General features: G+C 41.1%; 1 protein-coding gene across 6 annotated transcripts in view; it reads left to right on the forward strand.

The window, feature by feature from the left end:
* Positions 1-24,558, forward strand: part of cdc42bpab (CDC42 binding protein kinase alpha (DMPK-like) b) — a 76,522-nt gene that overhangs the window by 34,734 nt on the left and 17,230 nt on the right. For all 6 annotated transcript variants that reach the window (XM_046061182.1, XM_046061181.1, XM_046061183.1 and 3 more), the window contains 18 exons: positions 255-338; positions 1,666-1,761; positions 2,786-2,934; positions 11,178-11,271; positions 12,049-12,249; positions 13,640-13,778; positions 14,314-14,423; positions 14,570-14,649; positions 15,484-15,662; positions 15,879-16,001; positions 16,122-16,255; positions 16,831-16,952; positions 17,937-18,057; positions 18,601-18,711; positions 18,904-19,151; positions 20,650-20,755; positions 23,216-23,340; positions 24,370-24,475. In XM_046061182.1, coding sequence (XP_045917138.1) covers positions 255-338; positions 1,666-1,761; positions 2,786-2,934; positions 11,178-11,271; positions 12,049-12,249; positions 13,640-13,778; positions 14,314-14,423; positions 14,570-14,649; positions 15,484-15,662; positions 15,879-16,001; positions 16,122-16,255; positions 16,831-16,952; positions 17,937-18,057; positions 18,601-18,711; positions 18,904-19,151; positions 20,650-20,755; positions 23,216-23,340; positions 24,370-24,475 — 2,328 coding nt within the window. The remainder of the gene's footprint in view (positions 1-254; positions 339-1,665; positions 1,762-2,785; positions 2,935-11,177; positions 11,272-12,048; positions 12,250-13,639; positions 13,779-14,313; positions 14,424-14,569; positions 14,650-15,483; positions 15,663-15,878; positions 16,002-16,121; positions 16,256-16,830; positions 16,953-17,936; positions 18,058-18,600; positions 18,712-18,903; positions 19,152-20,649; positions 20,756-23,215; positions 23,341-24,369; positions 24,476-24,558) is intronic.

Raw genomic sequence — 24,558 nt, forward strand, 5'->3', positions numbered from 1 at the left:
AATGAAAATGACTAAGGATTACAACTTTTGCAGTCATTATTAATCGTGAAAACTTTTTTACTTACCAATTTCTATTATTGTTGTTGGTGCAACTATGAAAAATTACCACACATTAATTATCATCGTGCAGTTCTTGCATTTGTTCTTTTTTCTATTGCTTCAGGAATAAGATGTGAAATCTGTTTGGTATTCAAATGACGCATAAATGGTTAAAACAGCTTTTTAACGCTCAAACTCTTCTTTCTTTCTTGCAGGTTGCAGTCGTAAAAGTGAGAAACACTGACAAGGTATTCGCCATGAAGATTCTCAACAAATGGGAGATGCTGAAGCGAGCAGAGGTGAGCACCACTCACTGTCTTTTTTGGGGTACACCCGTTCCGGTAGTGGTTTTGGGTACTGGGCCATTGTGGCAGTGTTGGGGAAATCTTTAAAGATGATGATGATGATGATAATGAGGATTGATGGTTCATTTAAAAAACAAAATGTCTGCTGTCCAACCACAATACTCATTTATCCACACTCAAATTGGGCCTTCATCGATAAATGCTTGCAGAACACGTTGCTGCTTGAGCTGCACGAGCTGCATGTTTTTCTCATCGACCTCTTCCTGACAGTCTGACATTCCTGTTGGTCCCCTGGGTCTTCAGTCTTCATGCCTCATACGTCACACGCCGAAACTGGTCCCTGCTGTGTGTGTGTGTGTGTGTGTGTCTGTGTGTGTGTGTGTGTGTGTGTGTGTGTGCGCGCGCAAACGCCTGGACATGGGAAACAACGTAGAGCAACAGATGTACTGTAGTCTGTGCACACTAAGCATGTACTTGTCGCTGTAGACAGAGAACACCAAAAGGATGTGGTGTTGATTTATATTATAAAGTGACCTATTTACACAACAACATTGAAAATTTGATTTGCACAGAGAACCCGACTAGAAGTGAGGTGTGCACCAAATCACAGTCCACCACCAGGGTGGTGTATAGAATACTGACACACTGTCCATTCCCTGTGATAGGGTTACATGCATGAGGGCCCATGTCTCTGGGTCCTCATGTTAAGACAGGAAGTCAGAAAGCGACTTGCAATATAATAACCTGGCTACTACAAAACCTTTGTCAATGTGAGGCTGATCAGATCCTCCTATCTTGAACTGTATTTTTGATTCAAGACGGTCATATGTGAAGTCGTGGTAGCCTGAGGAGTTTTCTTTTCTTTTCTGCTCAGACAGGACAGGCAGAACAGAGAGAGGTCAGGTTGAGTTTTGCCACACATCACTCATTGTTTCTGTGTGCGCATGTGTTTTTACAAAAGAAAAGTACCGTCCAGCTGTATGAGTCTTTTTACTTACTTATGATTTTTTTAAATCAGAATTTGAATTGAATTATTTTTGGACATAAGAAAATCATCCCCAACTTCTTTCCTTCTACTTTGTCACTCAAATTACAACATTAAAATTGATTTAAGTGAACAAATGCTTGCTCAGAAAACAGCATGAAAAATCCTCTTTGATAGATGGTAAATTGTTGCTGGTGTAACATGGTTATAAATGCGGTTAACTGGCACATATGTTTGGTACGTTCTAACATGTACACATGAAAATTGTATTGCCATTCTCTCATACTGTCGTCATTTTAATCTTCAGTAAAAAAATCTACTGCGTCTTTTCTTTAGACGGCGTGTTTTCGGGAGGAACGGGATGTGTTGGTAAATGGGGACTGCCAGTGGATCACCACCCTGCACTATGCCTTCCAGGACGACAATAATCTGGTAACAGAGCACTCTCATTCGTCTTCTCTCTGTATATGTGTATATTCATGAGTAGGAAATTTTTTTTTTTTCTCTCCACCAACCACACTAATTGTAATTCCAGAAATGCCCCTGCTTTGTTAACCTTAGCGTAGTTTAGGGAACTTTTTAACCTTTGACTTATCTGATCGAGATCCTTTCGAGCATAACCACACCTTACTTCATACATTTCAGCACATTGAAATTTTGGTACTTTCCAAAGTAACAACCACAGTCTTCTACTGAGTAGCTCCACCTGTCACTTTCACCATTTCACCGGCCTATTCATTTATAGAAAACAGTAACACCTCCACATGATGTCTGGTGACCTGCTAAACTCTGACCAGCACATTCATTTCTCACCACAAAGCACAACATGACTTAGATTTTTAGGAAATTGGGCAACAGAAGTTAACACGGCCAAAAAACATTTCTGTAAAAGACCAAAAGAATGACTTTGGAGCTGGCTGACTGGTTGTGGGCCAAGCTCTTTCTCGCTTTCATTGGCTGCTGGAGGCGATCGCTCTCTCTGTGTAACCTGACAGTCCGTTCTCTCTGTGTGACCCTGAGTTCAAATGCCAGGACTGCTTGTCATTCCATTTCCCACATTCTCACAACAAATGCTTTACCCTGGACACTCCCCAAGGCTTTAAAAATATACACGCTGCCTGTCCAGCCTTCTATTTTTAGGAAATCTCTCAAAGGTTTAAAATCGTTTAGGAGCTCTCTGCCTCAGTGCCTCTCTGTAGTAATGATACTGTGAGAAAAAAGGGAGAGGAGAGCGAGGGGGAGGGGGAAAGGAGGATGGTATAGTTTCTACTTTTATGTGTGACTTTCTTGCATTGTTTTCCCTATAAACCATCTCACTTTTCACCCTATAAACATCTTATTAGTCTAAATTGAGTTCTATTCTGCACCTTTTGTTAGTTTATTTTCCAGTACGTGTCATTGACCTTTATCTCCTATTGTTTTTCCTTTCTCTCGGTCTGTCCCTTTGTCTCTCTAGTACCTGGTCATGGACTACTATGTGGGCGGTGATCTTCTGACTCTGCTTAGTAAGTTTGAGGACCGGCTGCCGGAGGAGATGGCCAAGTTCTACCTGGCTGAGATGGTGCTGGCCATCGACTCGGTTCACCAGCTACACTATGTCCACAGGTGAGGAGCAGGCAGAAAGTGTGTGTGCATGTCAGAAGGTATGAATGAAGGTGTGTCTGTAATTAGTTTTTTGGAGAGCAACAGACAGAGCAGTAAGTCCTGATGATGGATGTTTGACATTATTCTTGCTGCATGGGCAATATTCCAGCCGTGGGGAGCCACTGCAGCTAAATGAAAATATTGGAGTGTGTGTGTGCACATGTTTGTCTTCAGTCATCTCTGAAGGTAGTCAATACCGCTGACTAATTATAGAGTATATTAGTTTGTGTTCCTGTGTGTGTTATTATTTCACCTTTGAACATTCCCATTTGCGGTTAGGTTTGTTTGTGTGTGAGACAGGATTTCAATGCTTTGGAAAATTACTGTAGTGCTGGAAGAAATACTTAGACACTTTTACCTAGTTAAAAGTTCCAATACATCATGTCATTACAAGTAAAAGTCCTGCATTCAAAATCATACTTAAGGAAATGTACACCAGTATTATCAGCAAAATGTACTTAAAGGGTCTATAATCAATATTTTTAAAATGGCAACGTACCAAATGGGAAAGGTGTTTCTCATAGTGATGAACCTACAGAGAATTATCACCTGAATCTGCAGCTCCCTTCAGCTTTACGTCGCTTTATAGCGAGTTTCAGCTCAGTATTTAGCTGACGATCCCACAACTGTACTGTTTTGGTTTGCTGTCACCATCTGACTAGCTGGTGACCACAGTGGAGCATTTAGCAGCTAAAGAGTCAGATATTTCCCTCAAGAGTTCGTGGAGACCAAAATCATCTGCAGCGATGCATTGGATTTTATTAGCTTGTTATGCTTCCTTTTTTTTTTTTTTAAATGAAAAAAGTACTTTTTTGTTAGGTTTTCTTTTAAAAAGTGATAAATATGTGCCAACTGGACACAAAACACTCTTTTTAAAAAAAGCAAAAAAAACTATCATGGTATATGTAATTTTAGATCACGGTAACAAAATATATCACAATACAATAATTGAAATTGTTTAAAATGACTATACCATACCTCTTTTAATTGGAACTTCCATGCAAAGAGAACCCTCCCTGCTCTGTATTCACATTTCATTTACATTATCGGAGTAATCTTTACTTATTACCATTGACGGCAACATTGCCCAGGAACATTGCTCTAAAATTTACTCCGTGTATTATCAGCTGAAGTCTTGATGTGGAAACGGTATTGACCAATATCTACCCATGGACACATTTCTACCATCACACAGTATATTCTGTCAGATCGTCCAAGCCTAATACATATTCATATTAATCCATACTTATTCTGCTCTTGGAGGAAAAGAAAATGATTTTAAATTGGAAGATATGCCCTTTAACGCAAGTATATTAATAGTATACAAAATCAGGCCTTATAGTTGACACATGGGTCAGGCATTTTGACCAATTTTCATCAAAGATATCAATTTGAGTTCTTAGTTTAAATCTAATTCTCTCCATCTTTCAGCCAATAGAAGATGCCCTTTGGAGCAGGAAGTCAGGCTCTAACATGTAGGAAGTGGTCAAATCGGCATGTTAACACAATTACAGTGTTACTATCGCCGGGGGGGCTCGTCACAGTAATTTTGTTAAAGGAGCAACGGATGGATGGATAGACGGAGGGAAAGATGAGAGATGGATAGAGAACAAGGGAGGGTCAGAAAAAGGGTGCCATAAACCCAGGCTGCTTGGTGGGATAACGTTTTGGGTGTGTCTGTAGTCGCTCCAATCTCTAATACGCCGCTGGAAAATCAGACGGAAAGAGACCTACTGAGAGACTAGGAGTTATAGAGAGATGTAGATATATACGTGTATAAGTAAGGAAAGGGAGTGAATGAGAAGAGAGTCGGGAGCCACTAATTGCATGGTGTTATCTGGGGGCCGTAGATGGGGGTTGGCGGTGGCAGCGCAGACGGAGAAGTGGATGGATGGAAAAAGGGACAGGGAGGAGGGGACAGAACTGTTTCTCTTTAAGTCCCCTCGTGGACGCTTTGGGACAGTAATGATGGGGTATGGGAGGTGTGTGGGTGGGGTTGTGGTGCTGTTACCTCCCCCCGATGTACCAACCCCCAACTCCTCCTTTGCTCTCTCTTCTCACTTACACACACACTCGTGGGAGATTTGTAAGCTTGCTTTGTAGAGGGTGGAGACGGCAAGACTGGTCCCTCGAGGAGGGTGTGTCCTGCTGGCTGGTCCTGTCTGATGATTGTGTGTGTGTGTGTGTGTGTTTGGGTGCATGTGCATAGGATGTGTGTTTATCCTAGTGATGGTGTTTAAGTGTGAGTTTGGTGCGTTTCCTATTCTTACGACCAAGTTACACAGTTAAGAGTACGATGCATTAAATGAGTTTGTTTTTGGAAAAGACTTTCTGAATATAAGCAACACTTTGAATAAAAGTGTCGGCAGATACTATGTTTGACATCATATAACATGTATAGTCAGATTTAAATGACAATACATAAACAAGAAAATAATTAACAAATATGTCAAACTTGCTTAATAACGGCTACAAAATCAGTCAGGAGGAGGAGAATTTTCCCAGTCCAAGGATAAGGTAGTTATAAATCCCATATCTGTTCTGTTAGCAGACAGTCAGAGTGAGACAGATGTGAGCAGTGAGCATTTTTTTTCCTTTTTGAGTTCCTCATCATGACATTCAGTCACACTGGTAATTCGTGGCTGCTTGACGGACGACTTGGTCCCTAGTCTGTTTCAGTCGTAAAGACCTGTTTTTACTCTTCATGTATTTCCTCCATTGTAGGAAAACACTCTGCACAAGCCATGACTCACACTTTCACACAAAGAAACTTAGGTGTAGCCTAACTGCATTAAGGCTACAAATAACCCATAATGCAACACTCTGTTGATCCCACTCTGTAAGAGCAGTATGAGCCCAGTACCTGCACAATTTACATGTAAATGTATAGTCTCCAAAAATAATGACCCCTCTTTATCAAAAATAATTCCAAAAGAAAAAACTAATGTTGTACATTTGGGCCAGTATGGTATTATATCCATGAAATGTAGTGTTCATCGAGTAATGGGTCAAGATGTTGGAAGGTAGTTGGCCTTGCCACCGTGTTGGTCCAATTAAAATTAATATTTGCAGTCGTGTTGACGCTGATGAAGTTGAAAAGAGCCCCAGATGAAAGAAATGAATTGCAAAGAGCCTCGAGGTCAGCCTTCTGTCCCACGAGAGGCAGCGTGTGTTAGAGTCGGAAGCAAAGGGAGACTCTGTGTGTGTGTTTTTGTGTGTGTGTGTTCATTTATTCAGTGGTCAGTGATCTCCATGGCCTCCCAAAGGGGCCTGACAAATGTTTGAATAGGCCAACTCAGCATGGCTTTGTGCTACCTAGCACCACATCTGCCTGCCAAAGGTGCGTGCGTGCGTGCGTGCGAGAGAGAAAGACTGCCTGAGAGAGGGGGATTCTGAAAGAGTGAGAGTTGAGGTGGGGGTTGGTACATGAGGGACAGCTGTGTGTGTGGATAGATGGAGGGGGAGATTTGTTGTGATCATGGAGAAAGGAAGGCAGATGACAGCACACACTCATGAAATTAGATGTTGTGAGAGTGTGACAGTTAACATCTGTTCTGAATGGGGTCTTACTACTGTAGAGTACTGTGTAATTGTGTGCGATGGTGTGTGGTTTTTTTCCTATTGATTACACCCTTTGTGTGTTTTATTATTGATCAGGACCATGTGTCTCTTCACAGTCCAGTGATCTAAGAGAGAACAGGGCTCCCTCTTTCTCTCTTATGCACACACGTAACCATCTCTTATTTATATATATATATATATATATATATATATATATATATATATATATATATATATGATACACTAATAGTGAGCCTGTGATAAGAAAGTATGAGTATCAGAATCAACTGATGCCAGAAGTCACAAAGGCAGTAGCAGTTCTTTGAACCATTAGTTAACAAACGCCTGGCTAGAAACATGTGGACATGCCTTGTCTCTGCAGTTTCCAGTGTTGCTGCAGGCCACTGTGTGGGTGAATTGTGAGGTGGTGTCCAGATGGCCCTCACAGATGGATGCTGCGGTCTTAGAAGAGATTACCTCCCTCTATTCTCGTCTCTGCGGTGCTCTTTAAGACCACAGGAGCTCTGTGACACAGTAGCCCAATTAGCTACGCCAACCAACGTAGCCTAGCACTAGCTTAGCACCAGCACCTCTCTATGTTTGTCCATGTGTGGAAGGCTACATATGAGTCAGCTCTTGTGGCGTTTGCCGGGGCTTTTATTTGGCTGCCCTGACCATTGGGGGGGCTCGTCACAACAGTCAGTCAGACAGATCGTTAAAGAAAAGATGATAAGTGCAGTGGGCAAAACGTAATGCTGACTTTTGATGTCTGAGACAGAAAGAGAGGTCAGGGACATTAGGGAGGGTGGTAGAGAGACAATTGCTGCTAAGAAGAGAGAGGGAGGAGGAGAGGGGAGTGGGCAGACAGCTTTGCTGAGTACTAAATGGTTTATCAGCAGCAGCACCAGTACCTCCTCCCCTTACCCCCACTGTGCCATTTGTCTGCCACACACATTGGCAGGGAAGGGTCAAGTCATCCTGTCTGCTTTTTTGGCAGACGAGAAGTCTCTGCAGCAGATTAAGGCCTTCCAGCAATAGAAGCACCCATGTATATACGTATACACATACACCCACAGATCCACATGCTCACAGTCTAGTCCAAGTGTTACGGGGGTCATTCATGAAGGTCTACACTTCCCGTCAAGGTAATCCACATACTGTGTGCAGAGGTCGTGTGCCTGTCAGTATACACAGTTCTATGTAAGGTTAAAATGTTCTGTTTATAACATTATACAATTGCCAGCCAAAAGCCACACGTTTTTCCAGTGATTATGCCCAAGTTTGTAGGTTTCGAGTTGTTAAAGTTAAAGCGAAGGTTCAGACATAACAGAGCAGTGTAGAGTCCAGGATAAATGTCCTCTTAGAGACTAAGAAACTTTTATCATAGACATCTAAATCCCCTGTCTCCAAGCTCTCTTTAATAGTGTGACCTTGAGTATACCATATTGTCAGTTGTTTATGTGCGTTTGTGCCTGCCAAGTTCATGTTTCTCCAGATTGGTTGTGTGAATATATGCACTTGCGAAGAGTATGTGGTTTCCATCCAAAATGCTATACACACACACCATCCGCTTTGGAAAGCGATGTCCAATCTGGAACTCATCTGTGAGCAGTCAAGATCTTTTAAAAAGGCTTCTAAGTAACCCATGATGTAAACAGTGATTTGGTAAAAGTAAGCGTCAATTTATATATATGTTTTGGAGCCCAACTTTTATGTGTCTGTACAAGTCACATGTGTGCACATATTACTTGAACTCATGGTTTTAAAGGCTTTTTATTCAGGGGCGTAATAAAGCATTTCTTTATCTGAAGCAGAGAGACAACTAGCCCACCCCCTGCTCCAGCCCCAGAGATGGGACTATTAACACTACTGGAAAATGACAGGGGCTCCACAGCTGGCTTTGAAGAGATCTTTAGCTGAAGACAGAAACATCAAAGGCGTCTTCAAAGCCACTTTATGTCTGCTCACTCAATCTCTCAGGCTTGGGCAGTAGTCTCATGTATCTATAGTAGTTAACAAGATTGGAAGAAAAATGTGAAGTGCAATGTGGGAATTTCACGAGCTCTAACTGATTAGCTTCTACTTCCTGAAGTTATGCTATGCAGCAAAATGGATTGTTTTGCCAGGCAGCGCTGTCACATTGGATATTATCTATTGGAAGGCACTGGAATTTATTTGTGACCTCAGTGTAACTTTTATCAGATGCAGCTCTTGCCTGAGGTCTCTTTGAAGCCAAATCTAAAAATGCACAGTGTAATGGCTGAATAGTCCAATCTAGAGCTATTGTCATTAGCAAATGTAGCAGATTGTGGACTTTTCTTAAATGTATTGAGCTTGGAGGATCTACTTCTGTTTTATTTTATTTTTTGTTGTGTTTGATTCTAAGTATGCACACACCCATTTCTTATTAGCATTTGTATACTATTGGTGTGTTTGTGCATGAGTTTGGGGAAGGGAGTACAGGTGTGTGTGTGTACTTGTTTTGGATCGGGTTTATTGTATCAAGCAGAGCCTTGCTCACATTACTGCCCAGAAATAGCACCAGCTCAACTTCTGTAACCTGTGACATCATGAAGATGTGTGTCTGTTTTAAACTAATGTGTTACACATCATTCTCTTAACCGCTGTCATTTGTGTGTTTCTGCATGTACTGTGTGCTTTTGACACCACTCTACAGAGCTTTTTTGTGCCCTCCATACCATGAGTATAGACCCGTGTCATGGTTCAGTGTGTTGATAAGACGGCCTCAGACACAGGGCTCGACGGGGTCTGCCCTCAAGCGAAATCAGTGGTATGGTCAGACATGGACAGAGGCAATATTTAGCCATAGTGGTTACAGTGACATCTTCATTTTGTGCCAGTCCAGGCCAGTAATCACTGAAGTAATTTATATCAATTTATTTAAATAGCAGCAATTCACAACAGAAGTTTTCTCATTGCGCTTTTCTTATTGAGCAGGTCAACCAAATACACACATCATTCAGAATAATAAGGCTGACACCAGAAGGTCACAGATGAAACATAAAGCTAAGGGGTTATTGTTCCTAGAACTACTCTTACAAGCTGAGATCTACATTAGCACACTTAGACTGCCATGTAAGACAATAGCACCAGCAGCACAACACAAACCACCTGTCAGTGACCACCTGTTAAACACAATGGAAGATCTTCTGCACCTCATTTCCTTTAAGATAAATCCCTAGTAGTTTGTGGGGACCTAGAAGTTGAAGTTACATGTAACATGCAGAGGGTAGACAAATGTTTCATAAAGCTGCAAATAACGCAAAACCCGCACAGCGCTACATCCTGTAGAAATATATCTTGAAAATGAAGAGGTTTTAGGACATGGAAAGAAACCAACACTGGCAACTACAGCTGAATTAGTCAATTAATGAGAATGAATCAGAATTTCAGAACAGTAATCTGAAATGATCTTGATTTGATTGTTTCAATTTTCAGTTGGGCGGATTTGCTGCTTTTCTTTGATACACTGTCTATTGTGATATAATACTGTATGATATAGATAGATAGATATAGTGACATAATGGGCAAAAAAAAGATGAGAAAACAAAACGGGCAAAAAACCCCAGTAAAGATAGGTGGGTGTGCATCTTTGCATTTAAATAAAATTAGATGTCCGGTGAGTGAAGTAGTAAATGCCATACCGTCAGCTTCAGACATTTGAAGACACGTGGTCTTGAGGATTTTGTGATCAGCAATTTTCACGCTTATACACCCCACTATAAACCTTTGTAGCCCTATTGGCCACCAACCAAATGCTCCTCCTTCAGATGAACCTGTTCCTCTCTAAAAACCTAGTTTGCTGGTTAAATAGTGAAAGTAGCTGAGGAATACTGAGATGGTCCAGCCGGTGTAGCTGATAGACAGAAGACTCTGTGTAGCAATGAATTCTACCAATTGGAATCAAGCCACAGTCTGTATCTATATTATAAACATATCATCAGCAGTAGTAATGCAGAACAGATGCCGGTTAAGAAGAAATTCTACAGTGGCCATCGTGTACACATCTGTGAAAGAATGTGTTGTCAGTAACCCCCCACTCAGTCTGCCTCTGTTCACAAACAGAAATATTGCTGGAAAAGTGAACCGGGGAGTGTGTCTGTTTAGGACACAAGGTCTTTTTTTGTGAGTGGGAGTGTGTTTGTGCGTTGCATATTTCCTCAAACAGAGTGCATGTTTATGTGTGGGTTTTATTTCTTTCTTTTTTAAAAGCTGTGTCCACACACACACACACACACACACACACACACACACACACACACACACACACACACACACACACACACACACAGCTTTTCTTAACTATTTCCAGAGTTTATTCTTTCTTCCGGCCAATTTAGAGTTGAAGGGGGGAAATTACACTTAATTTAATCACAAATATATGTGAGTTATTACACACTAACTTCACAAGCAAGTTAAGACCGTTAAATTCCCCCAGGTTATGTAATTTAATCAGATGATAACTGATGGTTGTACTGTAATATGAAACCAGTGTGGCTTGTGTGTGCGTTTTCATTGTCCTATAGGTATTGTTTGGTTTGGAAGAATGTATCTTCTTTATTCTACTCTGAGCAGTCGCTTGTTTAAAAAAAACCTTGCCTTTTTCCTCTGTCTTCTTTCAGGGACATTAAGCCCGACAACATATTGTTGGATATGAACGGCCATATCCGCCTGGCTGACTTCGGCTCCTGCCTCAAACTCATGGAGGACGGGACGGTGAGTTTTTACCACACTGCTGCTGATGCCTCCTCCAGTCCAAAGCAAACATACCAGAGCTTTCGCTGACCTCCTTGTCAACCCTCAGGGGTCTCCCAGGAGGAGCGTGTGGTTCAGCGGCTTGGCCGTGCCTGCGCTTTATGATTCAGACAATTCTCCTAGCAAAAAAAGAGAGAAAACATTCCCCTCAGGTGTTATGTAAAAGAAAAATGACAGGAAGAAATAGATGATCAAAGAAGTGTCTGCGTTTGTTTCTCCAATGTTAATATAGTGGTGAGGTTATATGACCATTTGAAAAAATTTGAGTTTGTTGGACACTTCTGAGAACGACGTCTTAGACTAAAATGTCTAGATTGAAGCTTTGAATCATAAGATGCCAACATGTGAGGAGTCCCATTCCAACATCTGCTTAGTCTCTTTCTCTGTGGAAAGTTTGGCACTTAATCATGAAGTGTAGTAATTTACTGCTTTGATTTAAAGTCAAGATTCAGAATCAAATGTGCATTCTCAAAATTGCTTTGAAATAAGTTAAAACAGCGTAGACAATGGAATCCATCCTGTAGTGGGGGTCTGGAAGTTCAATACTCTCTTTGTTTGGTTGTTTGCTGTTGCTGGAGAGGTGGTATTCATCTCGCGTGTTTCCAAAACTTCAGCCTGTAACTGATATTATTACTTTCATTAGCATGCAGGCTGACATTGATTACTTAAGCTCTGTCTTTTGCAGGATTTTTTTGGGGATCATATCTTGACGTTTGTTTGGTTTGGTCTCTCTGCTAGGTCCAGTCCTCTGTGGCGGTGGGGACTCCAGACTACATCTCCCCAGAAATCCTCCAGGCTATGGAGGATGGGAAAGGCAAGTATGGACCTGAGTGCGACTGGTGGTCCCTGGGCGTCTGCATGTATGAAATGCTGTATGGCGAGACTCCTTTCTATGCAGAGTCCCTGGTGGAAACCTATGGGAAGATCATGAACCACAAGGTGAGCTTATAAAGAGATTGAAGTTCAATGTCACTACAGGGCTGAGAAATATCAAAGATGTAGCAGTAACAGAGAGGATGCAGCAAATGGGCTAGTAAACACATTGATAGAGGCACAATGTATAGCGCAGGGGTATTCAATTAGAATTCAAAGAGGTCCAGTTAGAGAAAATTTCCCGAAGCAAAGGTCCGGAACATCAAAATGACTAACTTGCGTTATCATTCAGTACCATAACATATAGTTGTATCAACATATACATATATAGTCAACAATGTCAGTTTTCACATCAAACTGGAGGGATAATAAATAATAACTACTCTAATAATACATTTTAAATTTAAGTAAACTAAAATAAAGTGCCTAATTTTTTGAAAAAATGAAATAAAAAGTGTTGCTTGAAGTGATGAAGTGTAGTCTTAACCAGTTTTATAATAAACAATCAACACATCATAACAAATGAACAGCTGTATTGCCTCCTCTTCTTTCATTCCCTCTTACAGAGCTACCACTTTCCTACTTTCTCTTGTTCAGTGTGAAACGTGACCTCTAGTTTGTCCTGCCAACTAGCATTGGACATCTTCTGGTTTTGAACTGCCCGTGGGAGGAATGTACATGTAAAAATCTGTACATTCTTGATTAAAATTCATGTGAAATCTCTTTTCCCTTTCACCTCCTCAATTCGTGTGTTTCTCCAAAACGTCTCCGGTGAATCTTGTGGACTCGACTCGCAAGCATCGGAATGCACAGATTTGATTGGCTGAGCAGCGTCACATGAGACGATTGGAGCACATGCGATTGGTCTATGAGTTTCCTGGCCCGCTAAACCAGTACAGTAAATGCTAGAAAAGCTGCGCGGGTTAAAATAGAAGTGCTCCGTCACGAGGTAGTAAGTCTCAATAATAAATCGGCTGTAGCTTGGCGGTCCGGAGAGGACAGCGGCTGGGTTCGGATCTGGACCACGGTCCGCCTATTGGTGACCTCTGGTATAGAGAACGTGTAAAAATCAAGAATGACTACTGTAATTGGAGTATGTACAAAGAAGTATGCCATAACAAAAATCCAGACAGAAATCCGAAGCACCGTAGGTGAAAGTTGATTGAAACATAATAATTAAAGCTTTCCATATATAGTACTCTTCAATAAAGGCAACAAAGTGCTTTACAGTAATCAATGTAAAACAGACAAGTCGAATAAAAGTTTCTACAACGAAGAACACCGTATATGAAACATAAAACAAGTCTCTGTAAAAGTAAAGGAAAAATAAGTTATGCATCACACAGTGGTTTATAATCAATAATTAAAACAGTTTGGGAACTTCATTTGTGTTTTTATGAAAAGTGATAAGTTGAAATCCAGTCCCCTCTAACGCACACCACCGCATTTTGCACAGGAGCGGTTCCAGTTCCCGCAGCAGATAACAGATGTGTCGGAGGACGCAAAGGATCTGATTCGTCGGCTCATTTGCAGTCGAGAGCACCGATTGGGCCAGAATGGCATTGAGGACTTCAAGCACCACCCCTTCTTTACTGGTACGGGCACGAGTCTAACACTACAGATAGTCTCTCTGATTTGAATCTGTATGAATATGTATGTAATTGTGGATGTTTTATTGTTGGCATGCATAACAGTGTTTATGTGCCGACATAAGTTATTCTAACTGAACTTTTTATTCGTTTTTTTTCTTCATTGATACATTTTATATTTTAGATGTTAGTGTTTTTTTTCCCCATTTTGGCACACTGTGCTTGGTGTACTCTTTATGTTTTTTGTGTCTTGTTATATGTGCAAATACATAAATTAAACTAAAACAAATAAACGAAACCTAAACATTATATACTACACATATATTGTAGTAGTATATGAAATAATGACAGTGCTAGCATGTCTTTTAAACAGAAGATGAAAAACAAAGTAAAGAAAATTTGTTTGATTGTATAGTTTATCTCTAAGCATCAATGAATACAATATAATCAGCATTTCAGCTACCCAGAGTTCATAGATGTGTGCTTAATAAAGGAGTCATGGATCTTCCTCTGTTCTAAGTGTGACCTTTCTTGTTTTAAGGCATTGATTGGGAAAATATACTTGTGTGTGAGGCTCCGTACATCCCAGAGGTCAGCAGTCCTACAGATACCTCCAACTTTGATGTGGATGATGACTGCCTAAAGAACTCGGTAAGGGGCTTGCTTAGGGATCAACAGACTAAGACAAACGCCATACCCTCACAATGTTGTGCAGCTATAAATGTGTTCATATGATAATAAATATGTTAGATGTGAAAATCTCACTACTTTGTCATGATTTTTAATAATTCTTTCAGGAGACGATGCCCCCTCCATCTCACACTGCTTTCTCAGGCCACCACCTGCCCTTTGTGGGTTTCACCTACACAAGTAAATGGTAAGTGCTACCATGGGATTATATTCAACCGCTGCCCTAATATATTGTGGAAAGTCTTCCTTCACAATTATTGTCATTGTGATTAGTGGATCTTGATTGGACAGATGAAATGAAGTGAAGACACTATTTTCCACTTGACAAAATGAAGATGATTGTTATCCATTTTTTCACCTTTTTTAATGAAGAGAAATGAAAAACGTGTGCCAAGAGGTCATTAGCTGTCTTCATTTCTAATTAGTCATTATACATGGAGAGATTTCCCAGACAAGCCTTCTCACTGCATAACATTCTTCTCACTCCATCTAAATAAGCGTCAGAGTATTAAATTAGTTTCCCTCCCTAATAAGGTGATGCTCATGACTTGCTGTAGATCTTCACTCTGAAGGCGACCCGTGAGAAAGCAGCAAACCAGCCACTTACTTTCTTATCTATTCAAGGCTCAGTGATAATTGCCTTTTCAACTCTTTCTTTCTCCCCCCCCTGTCTTCCTCTCTCCTGCACTCCCGATCTTCCTTTGTGTATCTGTCGTTCCTTCTCCGCCCCCCCTCCCCCCCCCCCTTCCATGACTCAACATCCTCTCATCTTTCAACTCATCTGTATCTCTGTCGTTCACATCTCTTTCCTGTTTCCCTTCCCCTGCTGTTTCTCTGTCATTTCCTTCTGGTCTCTTTCTCTTCCTTAACCAAACACTGAGTTTTCTTTTACTGTTTAACAACATTATGTCTGTTTTTGACCTCTATAAACGGCCTTTTCGCGCCTTATTGCTCAACCTCCCTGCCATTTTTATCTACTTTCCTCACTCACACTCATTTTCCTGTCCTCCTCCCATAATAGTACGCTATCTGACCGGGGTTGCCTGCGACAGCTGGCAGTACAGCCTGGTAAGGCAGGTCAGGAACAGGTGGACCTGGATGTCCAGCGCGGCCTGGAGGACAGCCTGGCCACTGAGGCCTACGAGAGGAGGATCCGCCGCCTGGAGCAGGAGAAACTAGAGCTGAGCCGTAAACTGCAAGGTTAGGCTGACGAAAAGAGTCTGGTTGTGTGCATGTGTGAAATCACATACATTCATACAACCACATTGTAATTTGAGGCTGAGAGAGAGGAGAAACATTAGTGCATAAATACATATATCCACACTTACTGTACATTCAGTGGTATAACTAGAATGCGTGGGACTGGTTTTTTTAAGCATAACAAAGCACATAACTGATGCCTCTTACCTCTCGCAGAGTCGACTCAGACAGTGCAGGCCCTGCAGCACGCGACAGGCGAGGGCCCTCTCAGTGCCAACAAGGAGGTGGAGATCAGGAGTCTGAAAAGTGAGATTGACATCCTCAAGAAGCAGATCGCTGGTATGGATGTTTTTTTGTTCATATTTAGTTCAGCTCAGTAGTACTTTTACTTTACTATCATTTTATTCAATCTTAAACCTTTGTGTACATATTGTGCGCGTGTCTGTGTGTTTGCATCAGAATCAGGCCAACTTGAGAAGCAGCTCGAGGACGTGACGTCGGCCCGCAGGGACCTGGAGGACACATCGAAACACATCAAGACTCTGGAGAAACAGATGAAAAGTGTTGCACAGGAGAGGGATGACCTGCACAAGGTACAGCCAGTATTGTATGAGGATTTCTGTGTCTACTTTTGTTTCTGTGTATGGATTTGCATTTTACATTTGCATTTATATTAATCTAGATGCTGTGCTCGCAATGTAGGAAAACTTATAGTTGCTATGTTAAGTATTTTCCATATTAACAAAAATGTAGCACATTGTCTTCAGGAATAACAATGCTTCAAAAAATACTTCAGCTTTTTACTTTGTTAGAGGTATACATAGAAATGAAAATAATTCCCTGGAAGTGTGTGTTTGAATGTTTGAAGTTACATGAATAAGTGTGCCAGTTACAATAAGTTTAGTACAGCGCAAACAAGTTAACCATATCTTTGACATTTTCATTCGCAGTGGAAGATGTTAGTGTCCTAATGTGCATGTCAATTCAAAGTATCAGTCGTGTGGAAATATGGAATGTGAAAATAAGAAGGGTGGCCTTGCACAACACACTGCAACCAGATTACTCAGCTCTGATTTTGGCATCAAAGAAGTCAAATAAACTCCTGAATTTTCCTTGAAGTCACTGTGAGAGTCTTAATGTTTTTTTGCCCTCTCCCTTGTCTGGCAAGGATTTTCTGGAGATCAATGAGAAGCTGAAGTCTCAGTCAAAAGAGCTGAAGGAAGCCCACAGCCAAAGAAAACTGGCCATGCAGGAGTTTTCTGAGCTTAACGAGAGACTCACAGAACTCAGGTAGGATCACTGCTCTGGACCCTTTCCCAAAACCAAGACACCTAAACTTCCTAGATTCCTCACAATCACAGCTTCCTGTTGGGGTCGTCGTCGGTCGGTGGTTATATCTACCGATTCCACTCTAGCATGAGCTTAAAATATTAACTATGCTGTTAAGTCTATAACTTTGGCCACTGTTATTAACCAATAATATGAGCTAAGCTAATTTGTGGAGACCAGAGGCAGCACAGTAGGCTACATGTAAGGTAGGCTAACATCAGGATAAAATTTGCACTGTTGTTATTTGCACTGGGGACACTTACCAGTCAGTAACTTTAACAACTTCTTGACTTAGTTTCTTTTTGGCCAAGTTTTCCGTTCTCTTATATTTTTAGATGTTCAACTGTCACCTGCCACCTGAATTTTGTGTTTCCCTTTTACATAAATAAAAACATTTCCACTTAAAATTATTGCAGGAAAGGAAATTGGTGCAGAAATTTTCACCAGAATGCAGGAAATTCAATTTTTAATGCTCAAATTTCTCTGAGGGAGGACCCCCATGCCCCCAACTTATTTATTTCAGCATTAATTGTTTTCTATAAAGTAGTGTTAAAATATCTTCTCGTCTTGTTCTCATGACACCAATATCGTGTATCATCTTCTCCCGTGAGCTCAGTGTATCGTCACACCCCTAATCTGAGCCCTTATGTCCCCATCGCTTTTTAACACAAACCTTGCGTGTCCGGGCTCTTCCTCTTGTTGCAGTACACAATTGCAAGTTATCTATACAAACATGTTCGCTTAAACAGACCCCTCTGACACTGTTTCTGTATGTTTATCTGCTTCCGTATCCTTCTCACCTTTTTTACCCCTGACCAGTTTGCATGCTTGTGTAATAATAGGTGGGGTTTTTTTGTACTGAAGGTCCATATCAGTCTTTCCTATTATTTGTATTTTTCTCACCTGTAACATTTACACACTGTTGTGACTGAACTTTTCACCCAGGTCTGCGAAGCAGCGCCTGGCTCGCCAGCTGCGTGACAAGGAGGAGGAGATGGAGAGCCAGAGTCAGAAGGTTGAGGCTCTCCGCCTTGAGGTGCGAAAGGCTGAGAGGGCCAAGAAGGAGGTAGAGTAGTCTCCCTGTGGTTGCTAGCACACCCTCTTCTCCATTCACTGTTCACTGTTCTTCTCCATTCACTGCACAACTTCTGTTGCTGTCTGTGCATTATACTCGCGTCGCCTTTTTAGAAATATTTAGAGATTTCTTTGAATATTCATACAGTAGATTAGAAACAATTTTGCAGTGGCTGCATTTTAGCATATAATGTGTTTCCTCACCGTTGCAAGAACATTGCAGACTTTATGTAGTAAGATTTCCATCAATTTAGAGTACTATAGGACTCCATAGGTTGATACACAGCACTGTATATATATATATATATATATATATTTTTTTTTTGTGTTTTAAATATTGGAGTGACCATTCTTTTTCTTGTGTATTGGTGCAATTATTATGTGTGGTGTGGTTAGTTAGTTTGTTTTTATAGCTTGTGATTGTATTACATGTATAAAATACATGAGTTGAAATGGGTGGATAGGGGGAAAGGGTTTATGATATACTGTATGTTTGCATCCAATCACTGGAGTGAGTGTGTGTATCCGTCATCAGATGGAGGCGCAGGCAGAGGAGCAGGCGGCGGAGGCTCAGAAAGAGAGGAAGCTGAGAGAGCGCAGTGAGCAGTTTAGCCGACAGCTGGAGGAGGAGTTGGAAGGGCTTAAAGTAAGATTGCAAACACACACATCAACCCGTCCATCTACAGACTCTCTCTGCACGTCCTTAAAAGTTCAAAGACATATAGTTCAGACCAGGAATCTGTACTGACACAATTATTGGTCCCTTTGACACTCCTTTATCCATACTAATCTCGGCCACTAAACCTCGCCAACTTTTCTCCATATTCCTGCCACACAGCTGAAGCAGGTCGGCTCCTCTTCCGCCCCTGCCTCCGCAGACCAGACCCAGGAGATGGGACGCCTGCGGGGAGACCTGGAGAAGAAAACGCTCCTGTACGAGGAGGAGTTGGCACGCAGGGAAGCGCAGCATAGCAGCGAGCTGAAGGCCCTGCGCAAGGAGCTGCGGGATGCTGAGAGCCAACACCTCGCCCTGCAGAAAGAGATCCTGATGCTCAAAGACAAGCTGGACAAGACTCGCCGTGAGAGGTATTTTATCCGTTTGTCTTTGTTTCTTTTTCTTTTTATATCTGATCAAGACAAATGTTTGTTCTGTATTGTTGGTGCAGTGCAGGTGTAGTGGAGTTAGTAGTGTTGCTGCACTGTGTCCAGTATCCTGACAGTGATATTCTTTTGTTTTTTTTCCATTGTCTTTTCCAGTGATGATTGCTTGAGGTAATTGGAGTTATATTAAAAATAGTCTCGGTCTAGTATAAATGTGTAGTAACTGTGAAGTGCTGTTTCTTTTTTAGAATTTAATAGTTATGTTGCCCCTAGCCTCACCAGAGAATAACCCTTTATGCAGGTAACCTGCTTATAGGAGTTCTCAAGTATTTCCATCTCTCCATGTTGACACCCATTTCACAGGAGATGAATGGATATCAAAAGTTTCATTCCAAAGATATCTACTAATCTAATCTATTTCAGAGAACTGGTATTGTTTTGCATTGGCCACTGCCATTCCTTTTAAAATATTATTCTTTTTCATATTTATTTGTGTTGACTTTTTTTGGAAAATAAGTACTCTTTCTAAGGCTTGAATGAGGGCTGTTGATGTTGACCTCAGTTGGTCATATCCCTGAGCCATAAAAGTTCCAAGCGAAGCAGAAACTGCACTGTTTATGGTCACTTCATTTAGGGTGTATTTCTGAATTAAAACAACATGCTTATAAAACTCTCTTATTGAGACTTTAAGTGGTTTAGTACACTATACTGTAGTTTAGAACAGGGGGGGAAATGGTTGAATTAGTAAAAGAAGATTTTGTCAAAATGTGCCAACTCTGATTAAATACCAAGAAATGAAAAGAAGTAACTAATGTTTCTGCTGCAGACCCACTGGTAGGTACACCGCGGCACTTGATCCCACTTTGAGAACCGCTGGTTTGATCAAATTTTAATAAAATCTTGTTTTTGTGGAGAAAGCTTCAGAGCTTTGTTTTTGTACCCTGTAGCCTAACCCTCCTGCCAGGTGTGACTGACATAATATTCTCACTACTTTCTAATTCATTTTTAAACACACCGCTGTATCAGATTCTAACTGCATTAATGTGTTTGGGTTGAATAATGTGTACCTGGTCTTGGTACCAAGCCTTTGATTTAGGTTTTGAGGAAATGTTTGAATCCAAGGCCCACACATGAACAAAGGTAGGAGGATAGATGAGGCACTGAGAGAGGTTGACTTTGAGATTCGTGAACATTTGATTGTATTTTTATTTGTTTGTTCTTGCATTTTCATGAAACTATAACATTAGATTACCTGATATGTTAGTTTAACGTAGAGTGACCGTCAGTTCAGTTTAGGAAGCTGGAAGGGTGAAAACCAAAATCTCCAAATAAAGTCCTGTTTTTGAAAGACTGAGTTAGAATTCATGCTAAAATGAAAAAGGCAAGAGTCAAGATTGCAATTGCAGCTGTGAATTATGGTTAGGGAATAAATGTATGTTTATACAATATCACAAGTTTAACAATCCGTGTGTGTTTCCTCCAGCCAAAGCGAGCGGGAAGAGTTTGAGACAGAGTACAAGGAGAAGTACGAGAGGGAGAGAGTCCTGCTTACTGAAGAAAATAAGAAGCTGTCCAGTGAACTGGATAAGGTAAAATATTTGTTCCCATATACACAAAATTAAACAAAAATCACTCTGAAAACACTCAAACCAAGTTTAAAACCAGTCAGGTTTTTCTTGCTGTTTTTCAGTCTTTGTTACTCTAAAACACACACACACACACACACACACACACACACACACACACACACACACACACACACACACACACACACACACACACACACACACACACACACACACACACACACACACACACACACACACAAACACAAACACAAACACAGTTCTCTAACCCCAGGTAACCCCACTCGGCTGGCCCAAACTCTGTCATCATATTCTGCCCTCCACCCCTCTTTCCCACCATGCCAAAGAAATCACTGTTCAATATCCCCCATAAAAACACCCTGTAGCCTCCTACACAGTCGGATGGAATGAGTCTCTGGATTACGCTCTGTTGACTTTGGAAAAACCTCTTGGAAGTTCAAAAAGGCTCCTAATTTAAACAACGTCTTAGAAGCATTTTGACATATGGAATAAACTGTCAGAGGGTTATTTTTCACGTCTGCAACTGATAAAATAGAGAATATCTCTAAGAAATACAGAGAATATGGATGTGGGTGCCACTAGAATGATAGCACATGTCACTGCAGTTATTTAATGTATTATTCTGTTATTTCACATACTGAAAAATTATATTTTTAAAAGCTAAAGCATTCAGATGGATTAGATCTGTCTGTGTGCAAGTCTTTGCACGAAATAATTCTTCAATACGTTTGGAGTGTGTGAAAATATTATTGTTTGACCGGTCTCATCTTTCAAAGGACGCACTGAATTTCAACATTGTTTGCTTTGTAGCAAAATCAAGCTACTTCACTCTACTGTGTTTTCAGGAAAGGGGAGTTAGCAGGCAGACCTGAAGTTAAATTTTTTGCTGTTGACAAGCTCAGATTGGTGGTGAGTGGCGTAATAATGCAGAAAGACGAGTTCGGCCAACAGTAGTTCAGCCAGACATGAGAAACCATTGTGAACTTGAACTATTTTACTGCATTTTAATGAACAGGATTTTTCCTATTCTTCTCTTCTTTTAAATCCGATTCATCATACCCTCTTAACTTCACAAACTTGCCTTACATAGCTCGGATTATTTCGACGAATACCACCTAATTAATGAGATGTGTGTTCGTGAGATGTGATCATCAGTGTAATTGACTCACCCAAATGAGTCTATATGTTCCCGCTCCATTTGCAGGCCTTTCACCCAAGAGTAAAAAGAAGAATTACACACTGCAGAGCCTCAGGTCCTGCCGTTGAGAATAAGCGGACGAAAACATAACGCGTTTAGCAGCATCAGTAGTTGAATTTGGGGACCTGAAACAAATTACTGCAGTTGACAATGCTTAATTCAAATGCTAAAAAACATCTCGTTCAAGTTAAGTGTAAAGCTTGTAATTTCGATATAGGTCAAACTTGTGCGTATTATATTGTAAATGTATTGTGCGAGAGAGGTTTTTATTGTTGTTAAAATCTCAGTAGCCATAAATCAAACCCACCCTCTTTCAAACTATATTCTACAATATCTTTCTGAGGAGGTGTGGTGTCCTGTTAGCACCCCAGACTGATGTTACACCTACATTTTGTCAGATATATAATTATTTCATCACTACAGAATAATGCCTATAACATTTGTGTCATCCAAAGAGTGACAATAGACAAAAGACGATATTTATATCATCCCACGTTTGTCTGTGTTTATTTCAGCTGCTGACGGCTCAAAGCCTTTTCCACAGCACTGACATTATTTTATGACCTTGACTGTCCTCTCAGACAAACAGTTGTTGGCAACGAGCTACAGGACTGGGAGGCAATTGCAAAACCATACCAAATGACTGTTTTAGCTTGCACATTACATCACACGTCTTGACAGTTGCAAGACACCTAAGAAGTGCCCACAAAGTGAGGTATTTAAGCAAACAGTTTGAGACTTGTAATGATGTCACCATGGTTATGTCAATACACACCTCTCATATTAAAGGATTCAGAAGAAACTTCTGAGATTAACACCCTCCTTGTCTCGATGTAGGTGTGTATATGCGAGTCCGCACACCTCCTTAGCAGCGCTGTAGTCGACTGTGATTGAGCATCTGGGAGTTGAATCATAGAACTTGTCATAAACTTCCACAATACAATGATTCATTTTACATACTGAACCAGTCATCGCGTTCAAGGCTGCGCACCTTTGCTTGTAGTTACGCAGGAACTTAACCTGTTAGACTCATCACACAGTAGTACAGTTTTTCAAATGTTATGTCATGGTGTCTATATATAGACAGACACATATACACAGCCTTCTCAAATGTGCTCTCATTTATTTATATATATATATCTCCATTGGCCTGGTGTCTCACTTCCTAATGACAGCTTTACGACTCTCCGCTTTTTAGTATGATGTTTAAGATGATCTATGTGTGTATGTGCTTATTCCCCCAGCTGACCAGCATGTTTGAGAAGATGAGCACCTCTAACAGGCAGCTGGAGGATGAGATGAGGGAGCTGGCTGACAAAAAGGAGAGTGTAGCTCACTGGGAGGCCCAGATCACAGAAATCATCCAATGGTGAGACACACACATACACAGATCACATTCTCTCTCTCACACACACACACACACACACACACACACACACACACACAGCAGCCTTCTCAGATGTCCTCAATACTTGCTGAGGCATATGCTTTGCCACGGACACTATAGCACAAACTAAAAGACGGCTATATACAGTCTCGCTCATAAAATGCAGTGTTGTCTGGGAGTGTATTGGTTTCCTCCATACTGTATAACTGCGGCATTTCTTACATGCTTCTGAAGACCTTAGAGCTACTTGACCCTCCCTTCCTCTCAGATCACTTCCCTTTGCAGCTGACACCTCGCCAGCTGCTCGGCTTCCCTCTGTTGGTCAAGCCTGCAGTCCTCGCATAGCATCCATAACACACACGCACACACGCACACACGCACACACTCACACACTCACTACACCCATCCAGATGAAGAAAACACACATGCACTCTGTCACATTCCAAACATGCACATACAAATGTTGAGTCTGGAATGCGTTTTTAGAAAAATGGAGTGATTGGCGTTGACCCCTGGTGGATATGTTTTGCTACTGCAGTGGATAAACCAGGAAATGGCATTGCTTTTTTTGTTGTTGTTGTTGTTCTGAGGTTTGAATATGAAAATTGTCTACAGCTAAAGTGTAAAGTGTGTGAAAAAATGTATATTTGCGCTCGGGTCAGCTTGAGTTTATGCTTTTAACACAGACAGTGTTTATTCTGGCAGAGAGTTTGGGATTAGAGCTACCTGCAGCCTGAACATGTGCCCATAATGACGTAGAAGTGTGTTTTGAGGTCACACCACCTACAGAGCATACAATGGTGTCAGGTTTTCTTAAGGGTAGTCTTTCCATGATGTGTGTGTAAAAAGGTGGGATTCTTCTAAAATAAGTTAATATGTGATCAAAAGAGTTTTTAGATTCTGTTGTAGGCCTTTTTGGTATTTATGGGTGTGGATGAAAGTAGGTCTTTGGAATGTCGTTGCATGTGTAGTAATGCAGCTATGTGTATTTTGTGTGTGTGTTTGCTGCAGGGTGAGTGATGAGAAGGATGCTCGGGGCTACCTGCAGGCTCTGGCCACGAAGATGACAGAAGAGCTGGAGGGACTGAGAAACACCAGTCTGGGAGCGAGAGCCACGGTAAAATACACACAAATACAAACTGTCTCCTGCTACTGTAAATACTGTTGAGTCAAAAGAAATTGCTCTGTATTCTTTAGATT

Source organism: Micropterus dolomieu, linkage group LG10, assembly GCF_021292245.1.
Source record: "Micropterus dolomieu isolate WLL.071019.BEF.003 ecotype Adirondacks linkage group LG10, ASM2129224v1, whole genome shotgun sequence".
NCBI classification, from domain to species: Eukaryota; Metazoa; Chordata; class Actinopteri; order Centrarchiformes; family Centrarchidae; genus Micropterus; species Micropterus dolomieu.